The sequence below is a fragment of the Dama dama genome, chromosome 20 (genome assembly GCF_033118175.1).
Source record: "Dama dama isolate Ldn47 chromosome 20, ASM3311817v1, whole genome shotgun sequence".
Lineage (NCBI taxonomy): Eukaryota > Metazoa > Chordata > Mammalia > Artiodactyla > Cervidae > Dama > Dama dama.
Genome location: NC_083700.1, coordinates 40,685,716 through 40,698,350, shown reverse-complemented (window position 1 = coordinate 40,698,350; position 12,635 = coordinate 40,685,716). Strand labels below are relative to the sequence as shown.

Sequence of the window (12,635 nt, the reverse complement as noted above, 5' to 3'; positions counted from 1 at the left end):
ATGCTAATTATGCCTTAAAAATAAAATAAAAATTAATATAAAATTATTAAATCATGTTTATTTTGACTATGCAGCAGAGGGAATATAGCAACAATTACTGTTCTCTAAAGCACTCAGTTTTATTCCCATTTGATTTTTTATACTTTCTGAAAACCAAAACAAAACAAAAATAACACAACAAAAAAGTTCAACTTCAAAAACTCTTAAATAAAATTCTTTATACAATCTCATCATTGTTTTTAGCTTTCTTTTTAGCTTTCACATATACTGTTTATCTACTTTCAGTTTCATATGATGGTTCTGAATATTTAACTGTATATAAAATTCATGCATATGTAGAAGCTTAATTTTTGCCATGAGAAATATCTAAATTTTGAAGTAATAAGTAAACATTGTACCATATATAAACTATAGTAGAGCTGATCATATAGAATGGTGAGATACCAGCTATCATTTTATGAATTTTAAAATGTTTGTTCTTTCTTATCTCAGAGCTTTATTTATAAATATAATAATAATTGTGTTAGAGAATTGTGATAATTAAAGAAAAACCAGGCTTATGAAAGAACTATATATAGTGAGGTGTTAGTTATTGTTGAGTCTGACTCTTTGCAACCCCATGGATTATACCCCACCAGGCTTCTCTGTCCATGGAATTCTCCAGGCAAGAACACTGGAGTGGGTTGCCATTTCCTTCTTCAGGGGATGTTCCCAACACAGGGATGGAACCCAGGTCTCCTGCATTGCAGGCACATTCTTCATCTTCTGAGCCACCCGGGAAACCCACATACAGTGAAGTAGAAACGAAATGTTTGTTTCACTGTAGCCCAAAGAATTCCCAATCCAAATATTAATATAAAGTTGTTAAATTGTTACTTACATAGCAAATGGTCTAAGTTGCTTCAGTTCTGTTTTGTTTTTTAGGAATAGCTCATTTAATCAACGTGAGAAGCCCGTGGATAAAAATATATTAATATCTCCATTTAATTCATTTTAACTTCATAACATCCTATAAGATAGATGCTACTTAAATTCTCATTTTACAGATGAGAAACCTAAAGCTTAAAAAAATTAAATAACTTTCTTAACACTCATTCAGGTTGAAAGTTGATGACCTTAACCTGCAATCATGATATGCTACTTTTCGCTCAAATCCAAAATTGCCTTTCTTGGTTGAACTGAAAAGTTCATTAAATTGTTATAAAATGCATCCTGAAGATGATTTCTCCACTCATCCTCATCTCTTGAAGACCAAGTAGCATTTTCATCAAAATTAGCACAAACTGTTTGATGGTATGAAAAATCTACAACAGATTCGCATTCTAAATACTCTCTGATAAAACAAACAAACAAAAAAGCAGCCAAAAAAGAAATGACACCCATGTTCCTCGGTTCTGTTGCTTTCCATTTTACCACGGAAAAGGGTGTGAGTTATTTAGCTAACATTCAGAATTATAAAGTTTTGCAGGCTAGAATCAGGTGGTATGTCTGATGGTTTTATTTTTAATATTAGCTGAAGGAAATCTCCAGCTTGATGCTTTTTATTACATCTGGAAAAAGGTCAGAATACTTACTGGAAAATCTGAAATGACCAAAAAAATCTTTGGCAAATTTTAGGGTGGTATTAAGGTGGAGTATTTTTTTCCGAGGCTATGACTCTGTGCACTTAGGAATTTAGCATATCTAAGAAGAGTATTCTCTAAATAGTGATGCAGACATGGAGCTGATGATCCTATTTTGTCAAGTCCCTGTTCCAAAGCCAGTGGGGTCATGTGCAGATTTGACAATCTTCTCAAAATTTGATAACTTTTATCTATTTATTAAACTAAGTGATCTTTAACTTTTCAAAGCAAGTTAAAAAAAATAATCTCCATAACACTAATACCTGGAATGTTAGAGGAAATTTTTGTGATATTTTTACAAAAAGAAACAGCCACGTTCTCCTGAATGGTTAAGATTGTGAACACTAGTTTCAAGGCCTTTCTCAGCACGTACATATATCTGAGGTAGTTGATATATTCATGAGAAGAGGCAGTTTTGTAAAATTGCTATAGACAAACCTGACTAATTAAACTGATATACATTATACTTGAGGGGTTTCCCAGGTGGCTCAGGGGTAAAGAATCCACCTGCCAATGCAGGAGATGTGGGTTTGATCCCTGGGTCGGGAAGATACCCTGGAGAAGGAAATGGCAGCCTACCCCAGTATTCCTGCCTGGGAATCCCACGGACAGAGAAGTCTGGTAGGCTGCAATCCGTGAGGTTGCAAAGAGTTGGACACAACTGAGCAACTGAGCACGTGCAGATACATTATACTTGAAGAGCGCTAAATGTCTTGCTTCCTGTTTTCATTAATCCCTTTACATATTACTATTTTTGGACAATGAAGTTCAAATGTCTCTACCATGAGATAGAATCTGTCACCTAGTAGGCAATAATTTTAAAAGCAGGTCTTGGAGTCTCACTTTCTGCCTAAATTTTATAGCAAGGATAGCCTCTACGAACCACATGCTAGTCAGCTAAATGCTTTATTGAATTTCTCAAGTGTGTCGTTTGCCTATACAGTTTATGATAGTAACCAAGCTTCTGTGTTGTAATAATTGTACCTCTCTTCACTCACGAGGGTTAATGCTTTATCTTTCAGCCCATATGACTCATGAACAAAACAATTTATTTGGTGAAAGAACCACTGTATGCCCGTGCCAATCCTATTCTTTTAAATGAAGTGCCAGGAAACTAAGTGTAATTGATGCATTTAGGGGAACTGTCCACATTTGGAAAAGAACTGGCTGGGCCATTAGTGGCATTTTATTCAGAATGGAATTTCTTTTTTTTCATCCAATGGACATAAGATAGGAAAGATCTTTTGATCAAGGGCATATTTTCCAAGTAACTTATCAGTTAGAATTATTTTCCTCTTTTTACTTTGGTCTGAGTAATACACTTCCTTGAATACTCTACAATATATAAACCAATTTACAAGACAAAATTTTAGGGATTCTAGCTTATAAACAATTTCGTTTCTGGAATTGTAACAACAGAAAAATGTGGTACTCACCAAAGGACCAGGTGGCCCATCTTGGCCTGCGGCTCCAGGGAGACCTTGTTCTCCCTGTGGAAAAAAAAAAAATGACAAGATTTTTTAAATTAACAAAAGCAGACATATTATTTTTCTTTAATTTTGGTAATGCAAAAAAGAAAGCAAATATCACCTATGAATTCCATCACATGGAGAACATCTACAAATATTGTAAGCAATTTTTGAGTGTTTTTACTTGCTGTTTATATGTCTACATGCACATACATACACACACAGATGGATGACTGCGTGTATAAAAGTGTTACATCTTTGAGATCTTAGGGCTTAGCTTTCTATTCTACCTTTATAATTTAGAATTTCATCATGTACTTATTAAATAAATGACATACTTAAATATTCTCACCGGCTCTGGCTTTAATTATTTACATACTATTTACCATATACAATAATTTATATAATAATGTTGACATAAATATTTTCATCCATAATTTTTCTTAGAAATAAGACATTATTTTCAAAATGACAACTTTCAGCACAGATGCTCACCACAGGGCCAGGGATGCCCCGAAGACCCTCTGGACCAGGCTTTCCAGCCGGTCCTTGAGGACCAACCGGGCCAGTTTTTCCTGGAGGACCCTCAGCTCCTGCTTCTCCCTGTTATAAAATAAAATATGTGGATGCATTAATAATGAAGACAGACATTTTATTATTTTATGAGAAGTACTGAAATAGTTGTTGTCCAATACACACATGAGGTCTGCAAACAGGATACCTAGAGTGTATGTTTTACCTTAGCTCCTTTTTCACCTTGTCTTCCCTCTGCCCCTGCAGCTCCAGGAGGACCCTACAAGCACAGAAATGCACTTAAAATACATATAGCATACAAAAACAGTACAACTGAGATCTTATTTATTAAACCCCAATTTAATTGGTGAGATTCTAATACATTGTGATTTTCTATAACAATTTAGTTTAAGAAATTGAGAAAACTCCAAACCCCTTTGATGTACAAATTTTAGTTAGAATATTAAGCACAAATGAAGCGCGGACTGAGTAGATTACAGACAATCACATCACAGTAATGTACGGAGACAATAAAGATAAAAATTTTAAAGAAATGCTAATACTTAGTCACTCTTAGTGTGTTAAACACTCAGTTATCATTTATTATGTTGTATAATTAGAAATTAATTGAGGGTTTCAGATTTGATTTTCATCATTATATGTGTTTTAGACTGGGTCCTTTCTTAATCTCAGAATATCCATATGTTACACATTTTCATAAGATTATTTTCAAACTGGAATAGTACAACATTTAAAATCTTATTGGTCAACAGATACTGACTTTTTATTCTCTGACATTATGTAATTCACATAATTTAGTGGCATAAAAATAGTATGCCTTTTACAAATCTAGTATTAGAGAAAACAGAAAAAAATCTTCACTCTCCACATGTCATCCAAAAACTTAATGACATACTGCTATTTGCATAACTTTTGTATAGCTGCATGGATTGCTATGGATAAATGCTAATTATTATATATATTTAAAGATTTTCATAATGCTCCTCTACACACACACACACACACACACACATATAGTTTTCAATCTTTGTGAGGTATTGGTCTACCTATTTCTCTTCAGTTCTTTTTTTACTAGCTATGTGACTTTTAACCAATTATTAGTATTTTTGAACTTCGTTTCTTTCATCCTAAAGTGTTCAGTTCAGTTCAGTCACTCAGTAGTGTCTGACTCTTTGCAACCCCACGGACTGCAGTACGCCAGGCTTCCCTGTCCATCACCAGCTCCCAGAACTTACTCAAACTCATGTCCATAGAGTCGATGAAGTCTAAAATATTATTAATAAGAATTCTCTTGTTATAGAATTATTGTAAAATTTAAATGATGCAACACATGAAGTATTTTGTGAACTTCCCAGTTGAGCAGTATCAAATACAGGTATGGAATCTAGTGTTTAAGAACCTAAAGCCTGGACTCAGACTTCCTAGATTCAAATCCTGGCTCTGCCATCAACTAGCTTTGTGATCTTTGGCTAGTTACTGTGAGTGATTCAGTTTACTTCTCTGCATAATGTGTATTATAATAGCAGCTATCTCCCAGCATCATCATGAGAATTCAATGAATTGATAAATTTAAAGGGTGTATAAGAGTACGTGAGACATAAAAACACTACAAACATTAGTTATTGCTTTTATTATTACTAAAATGATTGGCTATTGTTATTCTATATAAATTCAATTAAAGTATTTTACCAATATTTTTCACCTTGTTGGCAATTTAAGAATCAAGGCAAATAAAACTGACTTTCAAAATACATTTACAAATATCATTTCAACAGATTTTTTATTTCATACTTTTCAAGTTTATAACACCTACAGGATATGAACTCCATCTTTTAAATTACTTGTTGTAACTAGAAAATTGAAAGTCAACTAAAAAGACATTTTATAATATGATCCTGTACTATGTGGTCAGATCTTGAAATTTGACATTCAGATTTCCTTCTTACATTTTCTTTGTCATCAGTGAAATATAAAACTTGACATTTCTAAACTTTATAACAAATAGGTAAAAAAGAATCATTTATATTACATAACTTCAATATAATAGTCAAGGTATCAAAGAAAACAAAAATTTTTGAAGCTAGAAATATGCTATATTTCCCACTGTATATAAATTTTGTTTCTATTCATTATATTTAGGCCATTGATATTTTCACTTATGGTACCTCTCAGAAATCTTTCAAATCAGCACAAGCAGGGCATTTGGTTTGACAGTCCAGTCAGTAAGAGTGTTTCCGCCCTCTTACTGTGCTGGGATAAACAATGTATATATTCCTAGCAAATTCATTCTAAGACATAACAAATTTATGACTGGATTATAAAATATTTATTTCATTTCCAGTAATTCATTGATATTTATTATTACTTAACAAACATTAAGATTGAATCTTAATTGTGCTGAAAATTTTTACACAAGTTCAGACATAAGTACAAGAAGTTTAAAAAGAAAATTAATGATCTCTAGGAAATTGTAGTATTTCATTTACCCCCAGACTTTCCTGCTTTTCATTTATTTACTTAATTTTTGCTATGAATTGTGTTCAAAATCATCCACTAAGATTGAGATTGGAGTTTGGGGAGAGTAGAAGAGTCAATATTAATTGGTGGATGCAAGGTGAGGGAGGATGAATTTCTTCCAGATGCTTTATTAATATTCTACTGGTGAATAAATGCTAGCCTTTCATTTGATCTTTAAAATCCACATTTAAAATGAGTACCAAGCACTTCACAAAATTCAGAGTTCTGTGAACTAATTATCTCTGAGAGAGGTAATGAATGTATCATCAGGAATTATTTTCTCAATATTATCACTGTAGCTTCATCTATTATTAGACATTCCTTGTTCCTTGACCCCAAAATAAGAAATGTATAAGTTCTGTAAGCAGGCTCTTGTTTACAATTCAAGCAGTAATTTGTTAACAATATAGGCATTGAAACTTAAGTGTATCTTTTGAATTTCATACTATTTATGAAAGAATACTTCGCCATAGAAGCATAAGCTTCAAATATTTCTTAGTGTTAAAGAGTTGTCATATTTTTGTGCACAGATGGTAGCTAAACTTATTATGATGATTATTTTACAATGTATAAAATATCCAATCATTATGTTGTATAGTGAAACTAATATAATATTGTAAGTCAATTATACATAAATTAAAAATATTGGTATGATGGCTAAAATATTAACTTATTCAAGTGTGAAAGTGTTAGTCTCTCAATCCTGTCCGACTTTGTGACCCCAAGGACTGTAGCCTTTGCCCATGCAATTCTCCAGGCAAGAAAACTTGGAGTGGGTTGCAGTTTCCTTCTCTAGGGGATGTTCCCCTCCCAGGGATGGAATCTGTGTTTCCCACATTGCAGGCAGATTCTTTACCATCTGAGCCATCAGGGAAGGACAGTGGGTAAAATAGCCATAATGACTATAATTTGGGGAATAGAAATGAGATCCGATGAATAATGGGCTTTTCTTTATTCTGTGAAGATTTTACTTTACAATAGTGACATAAAGGTATTAACTTCAAGATTGAATTTATACCCATGAACTTTATAATACAGAAGATATATAAATATCCAGCTTTAGAAAAAGCAAGTCATCAGCAATCTAAAATGTAACAAAAATGTTGCATTTACTGCAAGCGAGAAAAGAAAATTTGAGTTTAAAAAGACAAGAAAATTTAAATACAAGTAAACTACAGCATAGCCACAAAATTGTGATTTAATATAAAGTTTTTTCATCCCAAAAGGATTTCTTTCCTTTTTGAATGATGCCTAATGTCTATCTTATCCACATTAAATGACTTTAGCCTGTTCTTTATCTCATTTTCCCCATTTTTCACTTATTCTGTATATTTTTTTCTAGATGAAACAGGTTTATTTTTAAGAAAGACTAGAGTGAAAATGGATAATGTAGTTTTTCTAAGAGAATAGGCAGTTTTCTTAAAAAAAGAAAACTAAACACTGCCTATTGACAAATTCTTGTTTTAGTCACTTCTTTCTCGGATATCTGCATAAACAGAGGCAAGGACTTAATGCAGTGAATTAGTTGCTGTACTATCATGAAGCAATGAGTACTTTGATTGGAAAATGTCTCATAAAACATGATACAATAAAATAGATTTTTGTAAATCAGTAATCATTGCTACACAAGATTTTTCTTGCTGTGAGAAATATACATTATATAAGATATACAATGGGCTTCTCTGGTAGCTCAGCTGGTAAAGAATCCACCTGCAATGTGGGAGACCTGGGTTCAATCCCTGGGTTGGGAAGATCCCCTGGAGAAGGGAAAGGCTACCCATTCCAGTATTTTTGCCTGGAGAATTCCATGGACAGAGGAGCCTGATTGGTTATAGTCCATGGGATTGCAGAGTCGGACACGACTGAGCAACTAACACTTTCACTTCACTTTCAAAATATATGATATATATGTTTATAATAGCCAGGACATGGAAGCAATCTAGATGCCCATCAGCAGACGAATGGATAAGGAAGCTATGGTACATATACACAATGGAATATTACTCAGCCATTAAAAAGAATTCATTTGAATCAGTTCTAATGAGATGGATGAAACTGGAGCCCACTATACAGAGTGAAGTAAGCCAGAAAGATAAAGACCAATACAGTATACTAATGCATATATATGGAATTTAAAAAGATGGTAATGATAACCCTATATGCAAAACAGCAAAAGAGACACAGATGTACAGAACAGACTTTTGGACTCTGTGGGAGAAGGCGAGGGTGGGATGTTCTGAGAGAATAGCATTGAAACAAGTATACTATCAAGGGTGAAACAGATCACCAGCCCAGGTTGGATGCATGAGACAAGTGATCGGGGCTGGTGCACTGGGAAGACCCAGAGGGATGGGATGGGGAAGGAGGTGGGAGGGGGGATCGGGATGGGAAACACATGTAAATCCATGGCTGATTCATGTCAATGTATGGCAAAACCACTACAATATTATAAAGTAATTAGCCTCCAACTAATAAAAATAAATGGAAAAAAATAAATAAAATATATTGGGAAATCTATTGACCAAAAAAAAAAAAAAAACCCAAAACCAAAATATATGATATAGTCCTTTCCACTATTCACATTTTACATTACTCTATAATTTGCACAATCTTCCATACATGCTGCAAATAATTAAAACTTTCTTAGATGCCAGAAATGTACTGTGCCTGGAAAATGTAAGAAAAAGGGTGAAACTCTAAAAAATTCACAAAGTTTAAAGAGAGAAGACAAAATTAACAAATGCAGTACATTGTAAAACACGGGGAGATGAAACAGGTGTACAAGAAAGGTATGCTGATCTAGTTTGGCAATAGGAAGGCTTTCCTCAGAACCTAATATCTGGTCTTTATCTTAGGGTAGGTAGATATGGAAGGGATTTTCCTTATAGCATTTTATCTTCTAACCATCCACATCCATGCATAAGGGCATAGGCTCATATATGTTATATATGAGCATATAAAATTGGTTAAAATTTCCTCTATATTTCTATCAATTAATAATATCAGTTATTGCTTTAATTTTTTGTCAATTTTCCTTTGGCAAAAATGAGATAAACTCCTTAAAATTCCATTTAGTATATGCGATTTCAAATTATAATGTTTAAATCAGTTTAGTCATCTGTAGATTTTTTTTTTCAGTATAAGGGTTTTGAACTAGCTCTTGGTTTCAAACAGCTATAATGATAACTGGAGCATTAAAATCCAATGGCCTATTGATATAAACTGTAGTCGTCTAGTGCCTTAAGGAAATATATGTTTATTCTCAAGTATTAAAATGCATGACAGAAGGTACATGTACCACAAATGGCAACTTAATTTTCCTACCTGTTCAATAACTGTTAGAATGATGTTTCTTAATATCACTGCTACTCACAACATTCTGATCAATATTCTATCAGGAAAGTTTATTATCATTTATTTGCAAGATTCCCTCAAGGGAAATAAAATACTTTTCAACACATTTCTATTCATTGCTATTTCTGCTATGAGATGTTATAGCAAAATTGTTACTGATCTACTTTTGTGTTATGTCCAATATAGGGAAACAAAGGATAAGAGAAATATTAATTTCCACAAATTACATACAAAGCTGACTTAAAATTATACTTTCCAGATGAACTAAAGGGAAATAAATGGTAAAGAAATTCCATATTCAATTAAGTAGTAAGTGTATAGATCAGATATTATAATTATTCTATAGGAATGTTTTTGCTGTTTCCACAAGGGTAATTTTAAATGCTTTTGAACTGTGGTGTTGGAGAAGACTCTTGAGAGTCGCTTGGACTGCAAGGAGATCCAACCAGTTCATCCCAAAGGAGATCAGTCTCGGGTGTTCATTGGAGGGACTGATGTTGAAGCTGAAACTCCAGTACTTTGGCCACCTGATGTGAAGAGCTGACTCATTTGAAAAGACCCTGATGCTGGGAAAGATTAAGGGCAGGAGGAGAAGGGGATGACAGAGGATGAGATGGATGGATGGCATCACCGACTCAGTGGACATGGGTTTGGGTAGACTCTGGGAGTTGGTGATGGACAGGGAGGTCTGGCGTGCTGCAGCTCATGGGGTCGCAAAGAGTCGGACACGACTGAGCGACTGAACTGATCTGAATTTTAAATTGATTCTTGCATCAAAGACAATACTGCCTGCTGGCTGAATGCAAAAGCTAGCGAAGGCAGAATTCTACCCACTCCAGTATTCTGGCCTGGAGATTTCCATGGACTGTATAGTCTATGGGGTCGCAAAGAGTTGGACACGACTGAGCGACTTTCACTTCATTTGTCCCTTCTGCCTCTTTGTGTTCCTTCAGTACATAAACAAGGTGATTTCACAGACATACAGCAAAGTTCTAAAGTACTTCCTTTGCACATTTCTCAAACTAGGTCTAAATCCCTCTTGCTTAGCAAATTCAAGTTATTGAAATTACATGCAGTCATCATGAATTTAATGCTCTGTTTTCTGGCAGTAGTTGTCATAGGAAATTCCTTTACTGTTTATGTTACATGATTTTATATGTATTTACATCAAATAAATAAATAATACAAATATGTATCCACCTCAACAGAGTCACAGTATTCTATATTTAAAAAATGTAATTAATGATGAAGTTATAAATTCATTGCTAATGAACTTTCATGTCAATTTACAGAACTCAGAAATTAGAAGAAAATGTCTATCTTATCTGTACATTTTAATTAATATGCTTGTTTCATTTATAAATGATGCCATAATTCAAAACTTATATTTAACTCCTTAGGAAAAGCATTCACTCTTTGAACTCTTGATAAATTCAGATACTAGATGTGATGATTTAAATATACATTTATTAATTTAATTTCACTCCAGCATTGGCTATTATTTTGCCCACTTTATAAACGAGAAAACTGAGACTCAAAGAAATTAACTTATTCTAAGTTGTATTTCTGGGCTTCCCAGGTAGTACTAGTGATAAAGAACCTGCCTGCTAATGCAGGAGACTTAAGAGATGGGGTTTAATCTCTGGGTCAGGAAGATCCCCTGGAGAAGTCATGGCAACCCACTCCAATATTCTTGCCTGGATAATCCCATGGACAGAGGACCCTGGCAGGCTACAGTCTATATGGTCACAAAGTGTTGAACACAACTGAGTGATTGAGAATGTATGTAAGAATAATAGCCCAATGGTTGTTTTGAGATATATTTCTTTTTCTATCAAGACTATGCTTTTGGCCTGCTACCAAAAAGAAAACAAGCAAACAAATAAAATAATAATAATTATGAGAAAGAAAAGGAGGAAGAGGAGGAGAAAAGTTAAAACAGGCACTTGGTCAGTGGGATAAAATTATATTCAAAGACAATATTCACTACAAACTAAGTTCATTCCTGGCAGAGAAGTGTTTGGTTATAAATATTGACTCAAATTTATATCCTGAGTGCATGATAAGTCATTTCAGTTGTGTCTGACTTTTTTCTTATCCCACAGACTGTAGCCTGCCAGGCTCCTCTGATCCTGAGAGATAGAATTAAAACCTGTTCATACTCTGTGTATAGGAAGATGTATAGTATGACTATCTCCTAATATAAAGCTACCATTAGAAAACAAGTGTGGCCCCAATTGCTCTGTGCTTTTGAATTACTGAAGAGAAAATGAGACTATGAAACACATTTTAATGTTTACCACATATTTTGTTCATGGAGAGGTTAAAAACTAGATCAAAGAAGGTGCAGGAGAACACTCGATATTGATAGAAGAGCTGCAAGAGGCAGGTCTACAGGATTGTTTTATTACAAAAACAGTAGAGTAATAGGGAAAAGGCAATAAAGCAAATCTCCTAGGTTCCCTAGTAGCCAATATTTTGAACAAGATTTTTATATTTCACTATAGTTCTTTTTTAAAATACAGCCATTGTTTCCAAATCAGAGTAGTTTGACAGTGTAAAACAATCTAACATGCTGATTTCTGAGCTCATACTATTGATACTGTAATAAGGTTTCTATAATTCTTTAAAGAAGCCCTGGACTTCAGACGACACCATGAGCTGAAGTTTAGGGTATCAGCAGAGTCTTTCAAAAAGCCTGTGACATTTTTACAGAGGAGGAGATCTAAGCATAGAGGTGTGAAACTATTTTTCACTGTGACAAATTAAACCTGTCAATTAAAGTGTGTTTGACATTAATAATCATTTTGGCAAATTCAGGAAATTATTCTCTAGGACTTATATATTTCAGTACCATTATAATGTTGCCTACAGCTTATATATATTATATAAATTTATACACAGAATGGATAATTAGTAGATATTTCAAATAAAAAAATTTTAAAACTTACTCTTTTACCAGGAGGACCTGGTGGGCCAGCCTCACCAGATGGGCCAGGAGGACCCTATAAAATGTGAAAAAAATATCTTTTAAGCAATTTTATGAGTATTATTTTATGGCTTCCAGCACTGTTCAAAATCTGGAATGAAACCAACATGCTTTTTGCATTTCTCCACATCTATTTCCTGGAATATCTCA

At 33.8% G+C, this 12,635-nt stretch overlaps 1 protein-coding gene across 2 annotated transcripts in view; it reads right to left on the bottom strand.

Moving 5' to 3' along the window:
- Positions 1-12,635, bottom strand: part of COL11A1 (collagen type XI alpha 1 chain) — a 211,970-nt gene that overhangs the window by 17,420 nt on the left and 181,915 nt on the right. For both annotated transcript variants that reach the window (XM_061121277.1, XM_061121276.1), the window contains 4 exons: positions 12,448-12,501; positions 3,831-3,884; positions 3,587-3,694; positions 3,059-3,112 (listed from right to left, as the gene is read on the bottom strand). In XM_061121277.1, the coding sequence (XP_060977260.1) occupies positions 3,059-3,112; positions 3,587-3,694; positions 3,831-3,884; positions 12,448-12,501 (270 nt within the window). The remainder of the gene's footprint in view (positions 1-3,058; positions 3,113-3,586; positions 3,695-3,830; positions 3,885-12,447; positions 12,502-12,635) is intronic.